Source organism: Artibeus jamaicensis, unplaced genomic scaffold, assembly GCF_021234435.1.
Source record: "Artibeus jamaicensis isolate MK-2021 breed Jamaican fruit bat unplaced genomic scaffold, CSHL_Jam_final contig_497, whole genome shotgun sequence".
In the NCBI taxonomy this organism is placed as follows: domain Eukaryota; kingdom Metazoa; phylum Chordata; class Mammalia; order Chiroptera; family Phyllostomidae; genus Artibeus; species Artibeus jamaicensis.
In genome coordinates this window covers 2,035,442-2,056,817 of record NW_026521863.1, presented here as the reverse complement: position 1 = coordinate 2,056,817, position 21,376 = coordinate 2,035,442, and the positions used below count along the sequence as shown (strand labels likewise).

The 21,376-nt window shown below is 51.0% G+C and overlaps 1 protein-coding gene across 1 annotated transcript; it reads right to left on the bottom strand.

The window, feature by feature from the left end:
- Nucleotides 1-3,858: 3,858 nt before the first annotated feature.
- CUNH6orf118 (chromosome unknown C6orf118 homolog) lies at nucleotides 3,859-20,893 on the bottom strand. Its single transcript, XM_053668759.1, has 10 exons — nucleotides 20,869-20,893; nucleotides 17,501-18,171; nucleotides 16,573-16,689; nucleotides 15,766-15,825; nucleotides 14,322-14,446; nucleotides 11,813-11,871; nucleotides 8,174-8,355; nucleotides 5,904-5,957; nucleotides 5,324-5,382; nucleotides 3,859-4,022 (listed from the first exon to the last, which is right to left on the bottom strand). Exons 1-10 carry the CDS (start codon nucleotides 20,891-20,893, stop codon nucleotides 3,941-3,943), a joined length of 1,434 nt encoding a protein of 477 aa, XP_053524734.1. The 3' UTR covers nucleotides 3,859-3,940.
- Nucleotides 20,894-21,376: the final 483 nt, after the last annotated feature.

Here is a 21,376-nt window from a genome sequence, read left to right as displayed (position 1 = left end):
CTTACAATCCTGCCTTTGTTGTGTGACTGCCTCACACATGTCTTGTCTCTGTTTTGTCCTTGTGCTTTCTCTTGGGGTCACACTTTAGCCTTTATGCTTTATATTTTTAGCACTTGCTCTCCAGTTTGTAACAAGTATCTTTATATAATCTCGATCTGCCTGCAAACCCGACCACACCACTCTCGGGGTGAAGACCTCGAGTTGTTATACTTCCATTTCCGCTCTATTCTCTGTGCCCTTGTTTCTTTGAACTTTGCATAAACTATGAATTCCACAGCACACTGTCATCCTTTTTGCTCTAAAACTGATCTTTTAAGTAAATTAGATTTTTTTAAAAAACGAAGCTTTTCCTATTTACACAAATACTTACCACTTCCAATGTTCTTCATTCTCTCATGTAGACCCAGGTTCTAATGCAGCGTCACTGTGTTTGGCCTGAGACACTTCCTTGACCACTTCTTGCAGCTCAGCTCATCGGACAACCGGTAATCTCAGCTTTTATTCATAGGAAAGAATTTTTCTGAAAATATTTCTACTTTATATAGATACTTGATTGGCAGGGCTGTTTTCCCCAAACACTGTAGGCATTTTAAGGTTCTCCATTGTCCTCTGGTTGCATAGCTTTCATTGATGAGTCTGTAATAACTCTTGTTTTGGTGGCTATTCATAATGTGTCTTTTTCCTCCAGCTTACTAGATTTTTTTCATAACTTATTTTAAGCAATTCAATTATGATAAACCTTTTCTAATCCTTCTTGAGATTTTTTTTTACTTTCTCAAGTATGCGTATTTGTAGTTTTCATCAAATTTGATGATTTTTGACCATTACATCCTCACCAAGTATCTTTTCTTCCCTTATCCTTCTGGTCCTCCAATTCCATGTGTATTAGATGATGTTAATTTTCTCATGTCACTGAGGTTCTATTAAGTTTTTCAAACATTTTTCTGTCTGTGCTTCACTTTGAATATTTCTATTTCTATGTCGTCAAGTTCACTATGCTTTCTTTTCTCTGCTGTAATGTCATTTCATCCAGCAAGATGGGATTTTTAAATTTAGAAGTAACACTGGGTCCTTTATATGTTTTATTTCCTTTCTCAATGTATTTGTATTTTCTTCCACTCTATCATCATATTTATAATATTTATCATAGCTGTTTTAAGATCCTTGCCATTTCTAGATTTATTTGTATTGCTTGAATTCATGCTGGGATGAATTCCCTTCTTCTCTAATACATGGCCTCCAGCAAGCTGGTCACGACGGAAGGCCAGTGGCCGGGTTGAAGGGTTTTTCCCTCTAAATTCACCAGGGAATGAGAAAACCCCAGAGTCCAAGCTCTTCAGCACCTCCCAGCGCAAATTCCCATCTTTAGGCTACAACTTTTTCCCTAAAAATAAACACTGTCTTATGTCCCCTACTGAGGACAATTACAAAGTTACCCACAAAGTGTATGTAGACCAGGGACTTCACAGCGAACATCGTCAGGGATTTTAATGGCTTTCAAGACAGGACCCAAATGATATGCAGAATGTACTTAACTTAGTAACTCCTTGAATTCACTTCAGTATTTCATGGGTCAATAAGAAACAGAGGGAAAAATTGCTGTGGCGGCAGACTTTACAGCAGGAGAAAGCAGAAACCATCCAAGGAGACGTGAACCTTCTACACTCTGGAACGTCTCGGTGAGGCTTACTCTGTAAAAGCCGCGGTGAGCCAGTCTGGGGGCCCTGATCCAAGCGGCCGGTGTCATCTTGTCCAATGTTGTCATGAAGACCACGATCGGGGCAGGCACGTGCAAGGCACATGCTGGTGGTGCCACATTTGTGAAGCCCCTGCACCCCTTACCGCCAGCCAAGATTATTTAAGCAAGTGGACATTAATGATATGACTGCATTCTATATAGGTTTGATCTATACTGCAACAGTGCTGAACTTCTTATTCCCATCAAGTACTGGAAGTATTTTTCCCTGGAGAAAGTTATTGAATAAAAGCAACAACAAAAAAAACACCTCTAAGAACTATTGTTATAAATATGTAAAACTGTACAACACTGGAGAAAGAATTTAAGGAAGACACAAACAAATGGAAGCTTGTATCATGCTCAAGGATTGGAAGAATTAACATCATCAAAATGTCCATACTACCCAAAACAATTTACAGATTCAACACAATCCCTATTAAAGTACCAATGACATAGTTCACAGATATAGAACAAACATTTCAAAAATTTATATGGAACCATAAATGACCCGAATAGCTGTAGCAATTTTGAGAAAGAAGAACAAAGTAGGAGAGATCACAATACCTGATATCAAACTGCATTACAAGGCCACTGTAATTAAAACAGCCTGGTAGTCGCATAAGAACAGACACATGGACCAATGGAATAGGACAGAGAACCCAGAAATAAACCCAAGTCTCTATGGGCAATTAATATTTTGACAAAAAGGGCGGAAGCATAAAATAGAGTAAAAATAGCATCTTTAACAAATGGTGTTGGAAGACCTGAACAACTACATACAAAAAAAATGAAACTCAATCACCAACTTACACCATACACAAAAATCAATTCAAGGTGGATAAAAGACCTAAATATAAGTCATGATACCATAAAAGCCCTAGAGGAAAACATAGTCAAGAAAATCTCAGACATTCCACACAGCAATATTTTCACTAATATGTCAGGGACATAAAGGAAAGAATAAACAAATAGGATCTCATCAAAATAAAAAGCTTCTCCATGGCTAAAGAAAACAGCATTGAAATGAAAAGAGAACCAAAATATGGGAAAACATATTTGCCAATGATGCCTTGGACAAGGGTTTGATCTCCAAAATATATGAAGAACTCACATAACTCCACGCCAGGAAGACAAAAAAAAAAAAAAAACAATTAAAAAATGGGCAAAGGACCTGAACAGACACTTCTCCAAGGAGGACAGACAGAGGCCCAGAGACACGTGAAAGGATGCTCAGCATCACTGGCCATCAGAGAGATGCAAATGAAAACCACAATGAGATACCACCTCACACCGGTCAGAATGACCAACATAAACAAATCAACAAACAAGTATTGGAGAGGATGTGGAGAAAAGGGAGCCCTAGTGCACTGTCGGTGGGAGTGTAGACTGGTGCAGCCACTGAGGAAAACAATTTCCTCAAAAAACTAAAAAAGGAACTGCCTTTTGACCCAGCAATTCCACTGCTGGGATTATATCCTAGGAACCCTGAAACACCCATTCAAAACACCCATGTTCATAGCAGCACAATTTACAATAGTCAAGGGCTGGAAGCAACCTAGGTGCCCATCAGTAAATGAATGGATCCAAAAACTATGGTCCATTTACACAATGCAGTACTTTGCAGCAGAGAGAAGGAAGGAGCTCCTACCTTTTGCAACAGCATGGATGGAACTGGAGAGCATTATGCTGAGTGAAATAAGCCAGGTGACGAGGGACAAACACCACATGATCTCACCATTAACAGAAACCTAATCAACAAAACAAACAAGCAAGCAAAATATAACCAGAGACATTGAAATTAAGAACAATCGGACAGTAACCAGAGGGGAGGGGAGGGGGAAATGGGGGGGGAAGGAGAGAAGGGTTTTCAGGAACAACTATAAGGGACACATGGACAAAACCAAGGGGGGTGGGATCAGGGTGGGAGGTGGGGATGGCTGGGGTGGGGGGCAGGTGGTGAGGGGTGAGTACAGACAACTGTACTTAAATAACAATAAAACAATAAAATCGAATTGATTATTAAAAGTTAAAAAACACAAAAGTGAAACTATCACATACATACATGTATTTATTTCCATATCTTGAGTGAGACATATATACCACATTAATTTTACTGGAAATCAAGAGCGACAACACGAGGTATATCTCCGTGAATTTATGTATCCGAACCGTCCGCGCCACACACATGGGACTTCTGAATGGTCACAGGTCGTTTTTCCAGCCACTTGAGTTGTCATCTGTTTCCTTTAGTTTCACATATTCTTCAATAAATTCCCAAATGGTCCTTAAAGTACATAACGAATAAATATAATAAATTAGAAAAAGGACGCTAAGCATAGAAGAAAATTTCAACATAAACGTGTATTTTAGGACATATTCATTCCAAAACACAAAGTGAGTCTTTGCAACCCCCCACTTTCACTTTAGAGACTATTTTGAGTAGAGCTGCGGCCCCGAAGGCAGCAAAGATTCCCTCCGCAGTCGGGCAGGTTCCCTGCAGCAATTTCCAGAGTAAGGATAATGCGGCGGCCGAGGTAGACGTGCCTTGAAGATATTTGAAATTTAGATCCATTTATTCCCTCGGCAAGACTATGAAAGGAGCCTTCCGCCTTTGCCCTTGTGATTCCGTTTTTTCCCGCGAGGACACCCAGCATCACCAGGCCTCAGGAAACCAGGATCCACCTCTGTAGCTCACTCAGCACTTGCGCTAACACCTTTTCCCCACGACTTTCTCCATCGTGGAAAAGCTGGGAGTGACATGCTCTGGTCTCTGGGCTCTTTGCAACAAAGGATGGCGCCATTGGCCTGGGCGCATGGTGCTGGCCAATGAGTTGAGTGGGAGACCCTAGGAAGGGCTTTTCTTCCTAAATAAAACAGCTGAGCCTCATGCTGAGAAGCTTTTGCCCTTTATTCCTCCAGGGGACATGGACCCGATGCCTGAAGACAGACATATGGACGCTCGGAGGGAAACTATAGTCCAGAGAAAGGGAAAGAAGATGGAAGAACCCGGCTTGATGACGTCATTGAGCCTAGACCACTAACAACGAAATGTCTTTTTAATGTTGGAAAAATGAGCTCTTTCCACATTGAAATCTTCAGTGGTTTTCTGTTGCTCCCCAACTTTCCAAAGTTATAGGATTTGAACTGGCTACAAACTCTAAGCAGTTCAACTATATCAGCTCTAAACTTATGTAACAGATCATTTAACCAGCCACTCTATTTTTAAATTAAAAGTTTTACAGTAATACATGTGTGGGTTTTTCAAAGACTGAATATCGACGAATGCTGTGTCATTTGAGAAAGGAAAGCCACCCACAGCCACAATGCCTGGTCTCTGCCCATGAGAATTAACCTTCAGCTCTTCAGTGTTTTCCAAAGAATTTCCTTCTTTCTCGCTAAAAAACATGGAGAGATTTAAATCTCGGGCTAAGCATTCTTAAGCCTAGGCAGGGATGTAACATGTCGAGTTAAGACCCACACAGGTAAACGCTTCAGAAGTACTGCGCAGTCTAGTCTAACTTTGCGTGGACGGCGCTGAGAGGAGCCGGGCAGCATGGCCGCTCCCGCCGCGGCTCCGGCACTTACCCCTGCTCCTCCCCACGGACGTTCTTCCCCAGGCACTGCCTCACCTGGCACTCGACAACCTGCCAATGGGTAGACAGCGGCCGGTCACATGTGACAGCAGTGACATTGAATCCAAACAGATGGCCACTTCTAGAATCAGGCATCACATTGTAATTTATACCGTATATAATGGACAGAGAGATGCATACATAGTAGAAACAGAATTATAATCTTTATAATCTATTAAGTGGCATATTGTTAGCATGTACGTGGGAGGGGCGCCCCGAAAGGTGTGGGAGGAGCGGGTCCATCACACTCCCTGTAAGCAAGTCCACTCCCTGCAATTCACTGTTCTTTGTGGGAGGGTTAGACAACTGGTCAGTTCTAAGAGGCACAGTCAACTGTTTAGACAGACTTTTTCATACATTAGCTTACCCTTTCCAATGTTGAGCTGATAGCTACATAGCCAGCTCTTCCTAGCATTACAGAAAGTTGTCATTTAGAAAGCTAATGCATAGATTTCTATTTGATTTATGACATAGTCTAAGAAGGCACTATAGGAAATGTGTCTATGGAAAAACATTGATTTACAAAAACTTACATTTATTTTCCTCATTAAAATATTGTTTGTTTTTTCCATTTTTATAGCGTCGGTCTGAAAGGGGAAAAGGTTGAAAGAGAAAGAGACTTGGTTAAGAACATTTCTTAAGTAGCACCCCACTCACGGAACACAATGTGTCCTGTGAACGCCACTGTTCTGACTCCGTGGTGCCCAGCTGCGCCCCACTCAGGACGGTGAAGGGACAAAGCCTGGAGGGGCGTGAAGAGATGCTGCTCTTCCGGGTCACAGATCACAGGGGCGGGGGCGACGTGAGAAGCTAGGGAACTTCAGGGAAATTCCAGAAGACAGGGCTCCTCACTTTTCAGAACTAATAACAGAATCTGCTAAGGGGACCGGACACAACATAAAAATACATATGTCGACAAGTCACATAGATGCCGACGATAACTGATTATAAATCATCATGCAAAATTATTTCACGTTTTCATTTATAATAGTAGCAGGTGCCATAAAGTCATAGGAATAACCACAACAAAAAAATACTTAAAAGCAAAGCCTAAAGGAAATTAAATAAACAGAAAACAATCCTTGTTGGGAATGTGAATATTGTAAACTGTCACTTCTTCTCAAATAAATCTATCAATTCATGGACAACACAACTAAAATACCAAAAGTATTGTTTCTGAGAATCAAAAAGTGAACACTATGAAAAAGAATATGCAAAATAACCGCACACCGATGGTGACCAGCAGGGGTAGCCCAAGAGCCGCCCTCCCTGACGCCCGACCTGGGGCAAGTGCTGGCAGCAGAGTGACCTGCGTGTGAGCTGTGCAGCGGTGAACCAGTTGGGGAGCGAACTCCTCCTCCTCCCACGTGCTCACTGCGCCCTCGACCTGGTCACATGGCGAGTTTGTGCCTTGGTGGCCCTACCCAGAAAAGAGGGTTAATAGTAGTGTACCATTTCTTGCTCTCCCTAAGGGTTGCTGAGAATTAAATGACATGGAATTTTTTTAAATGGTCAAAGCCACATCTGGTGCGCTGTTAATTGATGATACGCTTAGTTATTTTTCTTTGGGTTAGAAAGAATGCACTTCATATTCAACACCAGAAATCAATTACTTAATAGGATAGTAAATGCGGTTTTATTGCACATGCCGTTATTTGAATTAAGGAACCAAATATGAATAATGAATAAAGTAATATGAATTCATAATATGGAACCATTATAGGGAATCTTCTTATTCATTTAATCCAATCCACTTAAAGAGATGCTAGTAGTCAAAAGTTTATATGATTTCGGCATTACGGCATGCTTATAATATATAAAGCTGTAACTCATTATTATTTTCACTGTTTAAAAATTCAACTATAAGTGGGTATCTGTTCTCAGGACATTGTTTAGTTTTGAAAAACAAAGACATGGGAAAAAAACCCACAGAAATTGGACATGTGATTTTAAGGGAGAGAGAACTCAAAACAAGCGTGGACTGCCCCACCACTTTACGCTTCTGCTGAAGAGGAAGGAACCGTGGGGCTTGGAGATACGTGTAACTGAGCAACCGCAATAAAAGAGGGTAAGTGACATCAGTGACGAACTCTGTGGCCGGATTCTGCACAAATTAAAGTGACGTGATCACATATAGAAAGTCGGGCACCCTAGCATTTCAAAACACAGATTATAATTTATAATATATCTGTTCATCAAGAAAATTATTACAATAATTGTAAAAAAAAACCCTACTTTTAACACGGGTGACTGTCTTTTCAATGGCCGTAACTCGTTCCCATCTGCCAGCATAACTGTGCAAGTGACTCTAAGTCTCTTTATGGGTCCCCGTGGCCCAGCAGGAGTGACAGTGGCTTTGGGGCCCCAAGCACATTATGCTCAAATTCAGCTGGGCCAGCTCTAAGCTGTGTCATGTTGGGGGGTCACTGACTGACTCTGAGCTTCAGCTGAAACCACTTAGCACACAGTAGACACTAAGTCATCGCAGCCGTTATTTTTACAACGATTTTCTAATCAAAATATTAAACATTTTTATAGAGACATCAACAGACCTGAAAGAGATTTGACCCTTACCTGAACTCTACAGAATGTTTATCACCTTCATTTTTTTTGTTTTGTTTCATTAGCTAGATCTCTCAATTATTCTAATCATTTGTGAAGCATTAGCTACAAGTGTTTTGAAATGAAAATTTGGACCAAACTGTATATAATTTTTTACCTTATTGCAAAATCAAATGGCTTCATGTGTTCGCCAAGATCAAGGGAAGAATAACATAAACATCGAAATAAGTAAATTGCATACCTCTATGCTTTTAATCCTGTTCTCGGTGATATGTAAGATTCCAGTGTGAACCAAAGTGGTTTTAATTTCTGTTTCAAGAGCTTGAATTTCATCCAGTTTCTGCAGTATTTCACACCTCTTCCTTTCGACTTTGTCAATCAGAGTAAGGGGCTCCTCCTTCCCCACATTTTTCTCATGCGATTCTGGGGGCGTTTTTTGAAAGCAAAGCATCACTGTGTTTAATATCATAGCCCTCAGTCATAATGTTACGCGTTACTAACAATATGATGTTATACATGGCTATACGTTTTATGTAGCAATAAAATATAATGTAACGCAATCTGCAAGCACGTTGATAGGAAGTGTCTGAGTCAGGAATGGGGTGTTCCTTTTTCAGTCCATCCCTGCGGTCACTGTTTATTGAGAGCCTCACGCAGCAGCTGACACCATGCAGGGAAGACACAAGAGTGAGTGGCCAGAGAACCGAGTCGACGCCAGACTTAGGAGATGAAGACAGGAGTGAAAGGGGAGGGGTCAGTGGAGGAGCAGAACCGGGCATATCCACCGAAAAGGAAGGCTGTTCGTTGGGCCGGGGCACTGACAGCCAGGGGCACGGCTAGAAAAGACGCTGGGGCCCCATCTGGATGAGTCTCAGAGGCGGTGTTAAGAAATCAGTCAAAGGTGTCGAAGGCCCTGGGAGAAAACACCTTCGGGAGAAACCAGGAGACCATGGTCACAGTGTGTCTGGCACCGACGGTGCACAACGAGAGGCAAGACTGGAATCAGGAAGACGCCCTAGGGAGCCACCAAGGTCATTCCAACAAGACCAGATCAGGACGGTGCCTGCGGAGTACGGGGAGCTGGAGAGACACAAAGCCGATTCAGGACAAAGGACAAAGGCAGGACCAGGTCACTGACTGGACCCGCTGCAGTGAGGAGGCAGGTGCCCAAGTGACCCCAGGTCTCAGCTTGGCCGAAGCTAGGACAGGTGTGTGGGAGGGAAGCAGCAAGTTCAGCGCAACAGAGAGGTCAGAGATCTGGGTCGGAACTGAACTTGGCCCCTTGCTACCAGCCGTGTTGAAGTGGTTCAGGGGAAAAAGGTGAAGGACGGCTGCCACGGACTTTCTGACCGTGTGCCTGGTGACCCTGTTCACTGAAATAGCCAGGGACATGGGGGCAGTGGGGCGGGGGAGGAGGAGAGAGGTTGATCGTCTTGGACATGCTGAGTTGAGAATCAGGGCCATGCTCACCAGGCAGTTGGATGTACTGATCTCAAGACTGAAAAAAAAAGAGATTCCAGCAAGAAAGAAGGTTTGCATCAAAGACACGGGGACTGACTCAAAGACACGTGGGAGCCAGGGAAGAGCAAGGCCTACAGAGTGCGGACAGGAGACCCTCGCTGGGCTGCAGGCGGTTGTTAGCCCAGAGCTCGGGCAGGCTCTGATGAGATTGGTAAGACTTACCTTTCTGAGAGAGAACAATCCTCTTCTGATGGGAAAGGAGGCAGCGAGAAAGACAAAAGACTCCCTCATGCAGAGTGACAGGACCAAAGTCATCGCTGTCCCTTAATCTCACCAAATCTCACAGGGAAGGGAAACCGTCAAAGTTAAGTTTTGGAATTTGGGGAAATTTGTTAAGCCTTGTGAGAAAAACTACAAAAGAACACCCTTGACCTCATCCCCGACCTTAGCTGAAGGCCTCGACCTGAAATGACCTACAGCAGAGAAGCCCAGAGGAGGCGAGGCCGGTCGCATGACCCTCTGTCACCCCCGTTCTTCCTAACGGGGAGGATGGGGCCACAGCAAGTGAGGGAAAAGCCCAGGGGCTCTGGGACAGGAAGCCTTCGGAAAAGCTTTCAGGAGGGAGAGCACAGGACACCAGGCGTCTTCCAGAGCGCAGGGACAGTGTGAGACCCAATACTGAGAAAAACGTGCCTGGGTTCGGGACGAATGGCAGAACTTGGTTTGTCTGCCTTGTTCTCCATCAGCAGCGAGCAGTCGGCAATGAAAACGCCAAATGACGGCGTGTTTTCAGAGACGGCAGGCGGGCAAGAGCCGGTCCAGGATTCCAGGACCTGTGGGTGAGAAGCACCCAGACCAAGAAAGAGAAACACGGGTGTGGGCAGAGAGGGCACCCCACCCACTTCAGACTCTGAGATCAGAAGTCGGGCACAGAGCCAGCCCAGGTCCGAGAAGTGGCCGTGGGGATGCGGGCGACCAGAGACAGCAGGTGACGAACACACTGCTCCTGGAAGGAGAGAAGACCTGCGGAAGGAAAACCGAAGACTCCGGCAAGAACCCTTGAGGCCGAGGCCTGCTGGGAACTTCACGCACTTAGACTGTGAGTCTGTTCTGAACCTGGGGGGAGAAAAGACTGGCCCCCCGTGAGTTGCCGAGTCGGGCTCCACAAACCTGGGGGGAAAAGGTGTTTGACTGGATCATTGTGTCAACGGTAAAGATTAATGAGCAAGAAACATAACTGAACTCATGTTGATTATTTAATCATATTTTAAGTTGTGCATCTAATTCAAGGTAATTTTTAACATCCATTTAATGCATCAATCTGTATAAAATGTGATCCATTTGCCGCGAACTGTGTGTTTTTTTGCACAAGGAAGGAGGGCAGGACGAAGAAGGAACAGGCAGCGACTCGCGGGGCCCAGCTGCGTCCTGCGCGCGTCCATTCCCCAGTCCTCCCACCGGACCCGGGAGGGGCGTGACGTCCTCCTGCCGACCTACAGTCTGGCCGCTGAGACTGGCCGGGTTGAGATGACGAAGCTCAGATCCTGGGGAACCACCCGTCACGTTGCCTGGCCATGCAGCCTGTCCCTGCACCCGCCACTGAGTCACCCTGGGAGAGGGGTCCCGCAGTGGGCAGAGACCGAGAATGGGTGTCCCAGACCGGGGGCCCGGCAAACGCGGACAGCCTTGAGCTTGCTGGGGTCTGCAAAGGTGGACTTCAGTGAGCGAGGGGCAAAAACGAAGGTCCCCTTCATGGCTGTGACTCTGAAACCCCCGGAGGCCCCAGCCCACATCCTCAGGTGCCCACGAGGACGTTCGGAGCAGGAAGCTCCACGTTCCGGAGCCTGCTATGTATTTTCAGATACTTTCCCTGGGATGAGCAGCGTGGAGTCCTCCACGTGGGATCTCAGCCCACGTCTAGGTCATCGGTGTGTTTCCCAGGATCTATTTCAAATGTCTTGGTCAGAACTTGACATAATTCTCTCCACCCAAGGTCCTGACCTAATCCACGTTCCCCGGAAAACCGCACAGCCCGGAGGCGGGGGTCGGCTGCAGCCCGCAGGCCGCACATGGCCCAGGATGGCCATGCCTGCAGCCAACACAAAACTGAATTTACTGAAAACACGATGAGATGTTTTTGTGATGGCACGCCACCATGCATGCATTCGCCCTGTGGCCCAGGACAACGCCTCTTCCTCCAGTGGGGCCCAGAGACCCCGCAGGGTGGGACCCCTGCTCCAGATCGGTGCCAGTGTCCCGGCCACTGCCGGAGACCACCCACAGGCAGGGGACCACCACAGGACCTGGGGTGCCGGTCCCGGCCCTGACGGGAGCTCTCAGACAAGCTCCTCCCCGCACCCCCAAGGTATGTTCTCGAAAGCACGTCAGACGAACAAAACCTCACCGTGTGGCGCAGAACCCGCGCTCTCCGTGGTGGGGGGCAGCAGCCCGCGCTCCGCCTCCAGCTCGCTCCGGAGTCTGTGGTTCAAGAACAAAAGCAGTGAAATATTAGAGCCCATTCATTCCTTTTTCCTTTGGGTCACTTCATGTCTGTTTTAAATTGAGAAATAAAAACGAACCCTCTTGTTTTCTAACAAAAAGCTCATTAGACAATGTATATAAAGACACATATGAGACCTTAAGTGTCAAGTTAAAAAATCAGAGACTACTTCCTCGCCGAGGTTGCACAAACCACTATTTAAAGGAGCCCATTCATGTAAAATAAACGATTTTCCACATTGTTTATCATCGTTATTTTGCGACATGAATTCCAAAAAGGCAAGGAGGCAGAATCCTAGCATTTTCTACTCTGAGGCAAACAGCCCGTCAAGGGCGATGGAAAGGTCTCGCTGAGGTCGGAACAAGATTTCCTCTTCTCCTGCATCATGTCCTCATCCGCAGATGCAATTTACAAATGCTGCTGCATTTAAACTCAGAGTGAAATGCAGGAAATGGTGAAATAGGAAAATAAAAGTCTTTGCAATCTCTTCCTCTGTATCTTCTTCCTGGTTCAAAGTACACGATATTGACTCTTATTTCTAACAGGTTTAAAGTGAGGAAAAGAAAGGCATCTAATGCGCTGTGTATACTGAGGGGAACCTGTGGTTCCAGTAAAAACATTAACCGCCAAATGACTGGATCCTGCACGTCCACAGGGCCTCACAGTCTCCAAAGGCTTTCACACTATTGGCTCATTTCGTCACAGATTAAAAAAACAGAGAAGTATTGTGACCCCTAATTTTAAGAAGCTGAGGTTAACTGGATAAATAATAATGGTAACAGCCGTCTCACTACATAAATTCAGTGCGTTTCGTTTCTACAAGTTTTCCACGTGGCACAGGTTTACCCATTACGTATGTTTCTATGTCATTACTTCTCCTTCTTCGGGGACTTGAATTACAGGTGCAGTGGATTCTCTGAGGGTCTTCCACTCTGACGCTGTCTGTCTGTCTGTCTCTCTCTATATATATATGTATGTGTGTGTGTGTGTGTGTGTGTGTGTGTGTACATATAGATCTCTCTCACTGTCTTGTTTTCCTGCTTTTCTCCGCTGCCCCTTCAGTGAGTTTCCATTCACACGTCCTCCTCGTCCATCACAAGCCGCCATGGAGTCCTCACCTCTGACTTGGACTTTGGGCCTCCCTCCTCAGTTGTCACACCCTGTTTTGCGTCCTTTCTCTGTGGTTGACATCCGTGTCTGGGGTCTGAGTTCTGACCCCAGGCGGCTTTCACAGCCCGAAGGCTCTCCCGAGGCGCTGGTTCAGTTCGGATTCCGGGGCAGCTTCGCCAGCCGCTGGCTGTCCCCCCAGGACGGGCATTTCCATCGGCTGAACTGGTCGGATCCTCGCTTTGTGCTCCCTCCTTACGGCGGATTCCACGGACAAGACACTCTACGCCTCTGCACTTTGCGAACAGGGCCGGTGCCTGGGGGCAGCTGGCGTGTGGACTCTCTAATTCAAGAGCAGCTAATATTCAATGCGCTGTGGTTTGGGTTTTTTCTTTTGTTTTAATCTTTATCTGGATAGGATTTTTTTTGGGGGGGAAGAAAGGCAGGCTGGTAGTGGGAAGGGTTGAGAGCCCCACAAGTGTCTTCCGCTGTGGGGTTCTAAGTCTCCCTTAACTGCTGCTCTTTCTACACCACGCGGTTCGGAAGGGCGGTGATCACCCCTCCCACCCCCCTGCGCGCCCCCCACCCCCGCATTGCCACCACTGTGGAACTTGCTCAAGTCCACACTCACCGTTAGTCCTTCCTCCCGGTCAGTGCCCTGGGGACCGACCAGGCGCCTCTGCCACTCCTCACCCAGGAACACCCCCTCGCTGCCGGGCAGTGGGTCTAGAACATTCTAGGGCATCTACGGGCTCCCTCCCTTCTTTCTTCCCCACCGGTCCCTGCTCACGCAGGTCTGCAGCAAGTGACAACGCCTGACACTCCATGATTATTTCCTATTTTCAGGTCTTTTGAATTTTCACAGCTTTGTCTTATCTAAGAGTTACGCTGAAGTTAGAGGTTTCTTTGAGGGTTTTTGTTTGTTTGGTTGGGTGGTTTTCTTTCTTGTTTTGTTTTCTTGAGGAAACTTGGGGTATGTCTGATTTGCTTTAATTTTTTTCAGTCCTTTGTTGTTTCTTCCTGAAAGACCTGCACACAGAGAGGTCAACGAGTTCCTGAGGTTGAAGGACGAGGGCGTTCACGGGGTGTCTTTCCAGCTCTCGACTACCACGTGAAGCCCCCGGGGACCCCCAGAAAGGGTGCGAGAAACAGAAATACCGCGCCGCCTGGACACGCTCCAGGCCTTCGAGGCCTGGCCACCCGTGAGGGCTCGTGGGAGAGGCCAGAGGACCGGCGTGGAAAGGGGATGATGCCGTCGCTGGTGTTCAGATGTCGCGAACTAGGTCAGCCCGACGCAGACCAAATCAGACCGTGACCTCACTTGTCATTGTGCTCCAGGGCCGCCTTGGTGGCTGTCACGAGCGCCCTCAGCTGCTCCTGGGCCTGCTGGACGTCCGAGGTCTTCACCGGCCTCCTCTCCAGCCCCTTGGCCTGAGCCAGCAGCGCCTAGAAGGACAGGGCCCACGGGCAACACAAACACACAAGAAGAGTGAGTATTTGCCTTTTTTGGTGATTACAGTGTATTCAAGCCGTTCTGAGTCAAAACAGAAAGTGAAATGAGGTGAGTAGTGGGGAGGCCTGAGGGGTGAGGGGGACAGTTAGTCACGTGAAGATCTGGGTGACGCATTTGTCAATATTTCACGGTTTTATTCTCCTAAGAAATGTTTCAGGTGGTGGGGGTCCCACTGCTGGCTCGTGTGTGGGAAGAACGTGCCGATCAAGCACTTCGAGCCCGTGGCTGGGGCACCACGCGCGTCTTCCAGGAGCAGTTCAGTGCAGGGGCACAAAGCAACGCCGTGAGGTGAGGGGCGGCCACAGCTCCAGAGCGGACAGCAGGTGCCCTGTGGCCCGGGGATCCCTCAGGGGGCAGCTGGCTGACACAGGGGCACGATGTCCCACCGTGACTCAGCCTCAAAAGGTAAGAAACCGGGCCAACCCGGCCGGGGCCTACGGTGACGAATCCTGTCCCACCCAAGTGTCTTCTCCTGCCACAAAAAACCCCAAAGCAAAGCAAACAACCCACACAGGGGTCTGAGATGAAGAAGGACGCTAGAACTGCGTGTAATGCTGTGACTGTGTTGATCCTCACCTGCAGTATGTTCACTGGTTTTAGAGAGACGGGAAGGGCTGGGGGGGGAGGGAGAGAAACACCAATTGGTTGCCTCCCGCGTGCGCCCTGACCAGGTATGGAACGTGACACCTCTGGTGGGTGGGACAATGCTCCACCCAGCGGAGCCACCTGGCCAGGACACACACACACACATTGGTCACTGGTTTGCAAATAAAGCACAACAGGGTAAGCCCAGCGTAGACCAAACCGGACCACTCACCCTCCCTTCTCACTGAGTCCAGGGCTGCTTTGGAGGCCAGCACGAGGAATATACATTTATTTGTATGTATGTATGTATGTATGTATGTATACAAAGAAATACATACACACCAGCACACAGAAGTTATGCAAACGGTGCCTGTCAAGCAGAGAGTGGTGAGTGGAGACCAGGGACCGGAAGGGTCAGCCAGCAGGAAAGGCCACTAAGCATCAGTGACCAGAGACACTGGCAAAAAACAAGCCGTGCACATTTCCCACGGCACCGCTGACTCTGCAGTGAGCGGCAGGTAAGAAGTAAATCCTTCACCAGCGTGTCCAGCAGCCAGTCCAAGGCATAACCCTTACGGCCTGAATTACGTAGGCACGGAGCGGGGTGCTCGGAACCCGTGAACCGGCAGCACTGGGCCCGCTCTGGCGCCCGCAGGTGAGTCGTTACCTGGTGCCGCTCCGCGGGCCGAGTGCTCAGGAGTATAGCCATGTAGAGCTCGTACTCGCCCTGCAGAGAGAGGAGAGGCCCGGGGCTGTGTCCTGAGCCGGCACGGCAGGGTCGGGCGTTTCGCGTGCATGAACGATGCATCGGCCTCAACCACGTTCAGAAGACAAACCATTTCCACGCCGCCCTAAACCAGGCGCACACTCCAGCACGGTCTGAGCGCCTCTGAAGCATTTGTGCGTTTGAACCACCCGTCCCCGCAGACCAGTGCCATCAAATGCCTCGACCACATACACAGGTGACTGCCTGCCGCACGGAAGCTCCGTGGGTGTGGGTGAGTCCAGCCGGGGACGAGGCTGGCCCTTCCCGTCACATCCTGTCCCCGCAGGGCTGCTTCCTCGTCATCAGGGACCGTGGAGAGCGAGCTGCGTAGACACCTGACTTCACCTCGGCCCCCACCTGGAGGTCTCTCTCATCATGAAATTGCAGCAAACGTGTGCTCTCCTAACGGTTCATAGAAATTCCGCATGGGTGTGTATGTTACATATGCACGATTGTGTAAATCTGCCAACGACGGGGAAGCTTTGGTGAAAAACACGGCTCTGGGGCCGAGCTCGCAGGGTGTGTGCAGCCCGAGGCCCACGGTGCCCGGGCGGCTGCGGGCTCAACCCTCCGCGCCTCTGAGTGGTTTCCCGAGTCTGTGGGAGGGAGGCCGGGACACGGGCAAGAACCCTGGTGAGGCCTGAGGCTGTGTGTGCGGAACATCAGGCCTGGCTCCCAACTGCCAGGTGGGAAAGGTAGGCTACTTACCTTAATCTCCTTCAAGAGGTCCCCAAATATCAAAGAACTCTTGCAGATGTCTTCAAAGACTCCGCTGAGGACCTGGAGTTTGTTGTCAGGGTGGCAGGGGCACACTCTCTGCAGCTCCTGGAGGGGAACCAGAGCCGGCCCTTCAGGGCACCAGTCTCCCTTCCTGGGTACCTCCGGGCTGTGGACTGGAACCCCCACGGGCTTCCATCGGGGCCACAGCCCCGACCGCCCCAGGACTGGGCCCCAGCAGAGCAAGGAGGCGACCGGGGGCACCTGATGCCCTGTACCCGCTGAGAACCTGCAATGGCCTGCTCACCCGGGGGTCCTCCTTGACTTTTGTTTCCTTTATTCGCTCCCCCACACCCTGCAGCCAGGGATTCCCTGTCTGTGCCCACACGCCCCCACACCTTCCTCTCTCCAGCAGTCCTCTGGTCAGCCCACACCTGACCTCTGTTCTCCTTCCCGCACCCTCCCCTCTGCACAGCAGGCTGGGGCCCCCATTCCCTGGGCACCACCCTGGGCAGCTCTCTGGGCTCCTCACGTGGCCCTGTCCACCTTCTGCAGACGCGGTGGCCACTCGCAGACGTCCCCTGCTCCCTCTCCCTCACTTTGCTCCACCAAGGCAGGAGACCCTTCCCTCAGGGGTGCCGCAGCCTGTGTGCGTTTGCTTACTACCCTGCCCGCGGCTCCTCACGCTCAAATCCCAACGTCGCCTCCCACGTACCGGCTGCCAAGCTCAGCCCTCCCTTATGTCGCCCCAGCTGTGACCACCTGTGTCACATGGGATGTCGTCAGTGACTGGCAGTTCTGTCACCTTCTACCTGGGCGAGGAGTGAGGTGTCCAAGGGCCAGACGCTGCCCACAGCACCCAGCCGCCAGGGACAGGAGCAAGCGTGCCCCCTGCAGGACCACGGCACCGCCCCCTCACCTGTTCCAACTTCCTCTCATGGCACGTCGCTGCCCTGTGCCCAGTGAAATCGGTCACCAGGCAATCTTGCGTGGCAAGCACTTTCCTTTGGAAATGCAAGAACTTCCTGTACTTGTCTGCTTTGGTCAGGCCGGCCAAGTAGGAGCTGAGGTACCAGTACTTGTCCTTGCCCCGGGGAGACATCACACACTCACGGCTGGACCGCACCGCCTGGGGCTTCAGGATTTTCATCTCCGGCCACCGCAGCTCTTCTCTCCTTCGCGGTGTGACGCCCTCCTCCGCCAGTGTCAGCTTTGGAAGGACGTCCTCTTGGGAAGCGTGCAAAACGCCGGCCGGGGGGTTCAGGTACCTGAAGAGGGGTGTGCCGGGGCCATCGCTCGGACCCAGAGCCGTGTTGATGGTAAAATAGGCCCAAGCGCCCTTCATCTTGGCCACCGTCTCGTCGGACGGCCTTTCCGCCCTGCGGGCCCGCCGGCCCTCCGGGCTGTGGGCGTTGCGCCAGTGGCGGAGGATGGCCTCGGGGGGCCTGTACAGCTTGTTGGGGTTCAGGTGTCCGGAGGTGTAGAGCAGGATGTCATCCCGGTGGCTCTTCTCGAGTCTGTTCAGGAGCTTCGTGAGGTTGCACAGGGTCCTCACTCCCGGGGCTTCACAGTGCTTCCACCGCAGGTAAACTGCAGGGGAGACAGAACACGGTGACACCCACCCCGGGGCCGCAGCAAGGTCCCGGGGCAGCAGCTCGAGACAGCGGAGCTGGCGGTCCCCAAAGGGGAGCGGACCACACAGAGAGGGGGACACGGACACCCACTCGCCGGCGGCCCTTGCTCCGAGGCAGAGACGGGAGGTCAGGGCACATTGTTTGCTCCTGGAGAAAGGAAGGGGCGCCCGGACGAGTGAAGAAGGGAGACGGCGTCTCCTACAGTCTAACCACCTCCCCACACGCAGCAGCAGCAGCCGCAAACCCTGTATCAGCTCGCAGTTCTGCGGGTCAGAACCGCAGCCCAGAGGGCTGAGGCCTCCGTGCCGGGCAGCAGCTCGGGCAGGAAGATGCGGCCCGGCCCAGCTGAGTCTTGGAAGCTGGGGGGAGACTGCCTCCAGACCCATCCCCGTGGGTGGCACACTCCAGTGCCTCGCAGTCCTCCAGTCACTGTAGGACCCGGGGCTCCCACCCCCTTGTTTGCTGCTGTGGGTGACTCCGCCCCCGGGAGCCACCCACCTCCCCAACACATGGCCCCTCCACCTGGGAGCCAGCAGGGCCCCCACAGCCTTCCCACACCCTGTCTTCTGTCCTTCCTCTCGCGATAGGCCAGGCCCCCCCCCCCCCCCCGCCGCTGCCCAGACAATCTCCCCAGTTGGGGGCCACCAGGGCCGGAGGACACAGCCCAGGGGTGGAGCACTTCCTCCTCATGTTCACAGGCCCTAGGACTCTGCCAGGCGTGTCCACCGAGGGGACAGGGGACCTGGGGCCCTCCCGGAGCTGGGCTACCTCAGGGACACCCCCAACCACGATCCCAGTCTCCCTGACACTGTCCCCTGTGGGAACCAGTCTCCTGTCCCGCCTGTGGGGTCAGGGACTGGAGTGGCTGCCTCCAGCAGGTGGTTGTTGAGAAGCTCGCCGAGGGTCAGCACAGCTCTTCCCGGAAACCACTCAGGGACCGTCAGACAGCAACAGGACACTTCTTCAAAGCCGATCACCGTCACCACTTATCACAGGCGTCAGCACACACAGAGTGCGCTGACGCCGCACCGAATTGCTCAGGCTGCTCCAGGAGACAGACTGATGCGTTTAGGTGGACAGACAGACAGACAGACAGAGGTGCACAGGCTTATCATGAGGGGTTGGCTCGCAGGTGTCTGCAGTCCAGCAAGCCCACAACCTGAAGTCGGGCCAGCAGCCTGGGGACCCCATTCTCGTCCGAGGGCCTTGGCCAGAGAACCCCCTCCTCCCGCGGGGCCAGCCTTTGCTCCTTTACATCATGATGAGCCCAGAGCCCTGCGGAGGACCTGAGGCGGGGGGCCGTGTACCGGGACCAGGCAGAGGCCGGGGCTGCCAGCCGGTGCCCAGGACCACAGGGCACCACTGCACCACCGGAGTGTGCAGGCACTTCCGCCCCCCCTCGCCCTGAGTCCACTGCTTCATGCATTTTGGTTTATCTGGCAACAAATTCTTCTTCCTAGTTTTTAATTTACAGAACAGGAGCTTATTAAGAAATGCCAAAGTAAGACGGGACACTTTTCGGATTCCGGCCACCAGGTAGGTGCTTTTGCACAGGAAGGGCCTGGCGGGAGTCCTGGGGCAGCTCCTGACCGGCCAGCACCTCTGATACAAGGGATGGAGGCAGACGGCTCAGATGCAGACACCTCGAGCCCTGCTTGTCCTGCCACCTGGCAGACGACAGACACCCGCAAGTGCGTACAGAGAAAGTCGTGCAGAACTGCCCGAAGGACTGGCCGAGAGCCCGAGACAGACCTCACCACTCGGAAGCCAACAAGGGGGAAGGCAACACGCTCAAGTTCACGGCCCGAACGGCTTCTCACACCTGTACTAGGACGGCTGGCCCAGGGACCAGAGCGGCAGGGTCACCGAGCTCTTTGTGGAGAAGAGGGTCTTATTAACCAGGAGAAGCAGTCGAAGAACTCACGGCAGGGCAGGTGCTGTTGCCCCCCCACCTTCCAGACGGGGAAACCTTGTCGGGGACAGTTTGAGTCACAGGTGGCAGGCTGCGTGCCAAGCCATGCACACAAGCACAGTTCTACGTGTGCTTGGAAGCCATCAAATAGAAGTTTTATAAAAATATTTGGTAAATTTTGCTCAGTCCAACCAGTTTCTCTCACCCCAGAGTCCACCTGGGCCACCGGCCCCATTTCCCTGCACACACAGCGGCCTCAGCGGCAACGACCTAGAGTGAGACTCCCCACCTGCCCCCCACTGCTAAGTTCACAATAGCCCCGGGCCAAAGAGAGACCCCAAATAAAGAGAAAGTGCGGCACTTGGTGCCAGGGGCTGGTGGGGGCTTGGCGAAGAGTGGGGGGGGGGGCCTGCACCGCAGAAAGTGCCCCACAGTGTGGCTTTTTTAAAGGAATATGGGAATAGGAGCCAGGAATCTCTCCCTCACCCCCGCTCCTGCCAAGGACAGGGACACACACACCCACACAGGCGTCTGATCTGCTTCCTTTGTGTGTTGCAACTAGCTTTTCTGTGTAGGCCACTCAACCTCAAATCAGTCCTAACCCCTGGGGGTGCAGGAGCCGAGATGCAGCCGCGAGGAGGAGTGCCATCTCCCACGCGGGGATCAGAGCCGCAGGTCCCCAGGCGGTGCAACATCCAACGCACACACAACAGCAGACGCGAGACACTCAGTGCCACTCACAGTCTGGCTCCGAGTCCTCAGCCATCGCCTCCCCGAGAGCTGCCCTCCTGGCCACCAGCCAGGCTGGGGGTCACCGAGGAGACGGACAAACATTCCGAGTCCCTCCCACCATGGTCCCCTGCTGCCAGGCAACGGGACAGGCAGCCCCACTGCCCCACAGCCGGCGTCTCTCCCCTGGACCCTCCCTCTCCCAAGCCTCTCCCCTTCTTCAGCTTGCCGGGTTTACCTTGTAAGATAAAACACTCTTTGTAATTTGAAAAATCTCCCAAACACCCTTGCACTCTAATTCCTCTCAAAGCCCCGGGAGCTGAAAAGCTAAGTGGTCTTCAGTTGGGGATCTTGTGGAGAGGGGCTCACACTGCACCGTGCACAACCCCCACTGTGCCGGGAGCTCTGGCACACAGTAGGGGCAGTGCCTGGAACTCTAGCAGAGAGTGGGTGCTGTACCTGGAGCTCTCACCCAGTAGGGGCTGCATGCAGAACTCTAGCGCCCAGTAGGGGCTGCATG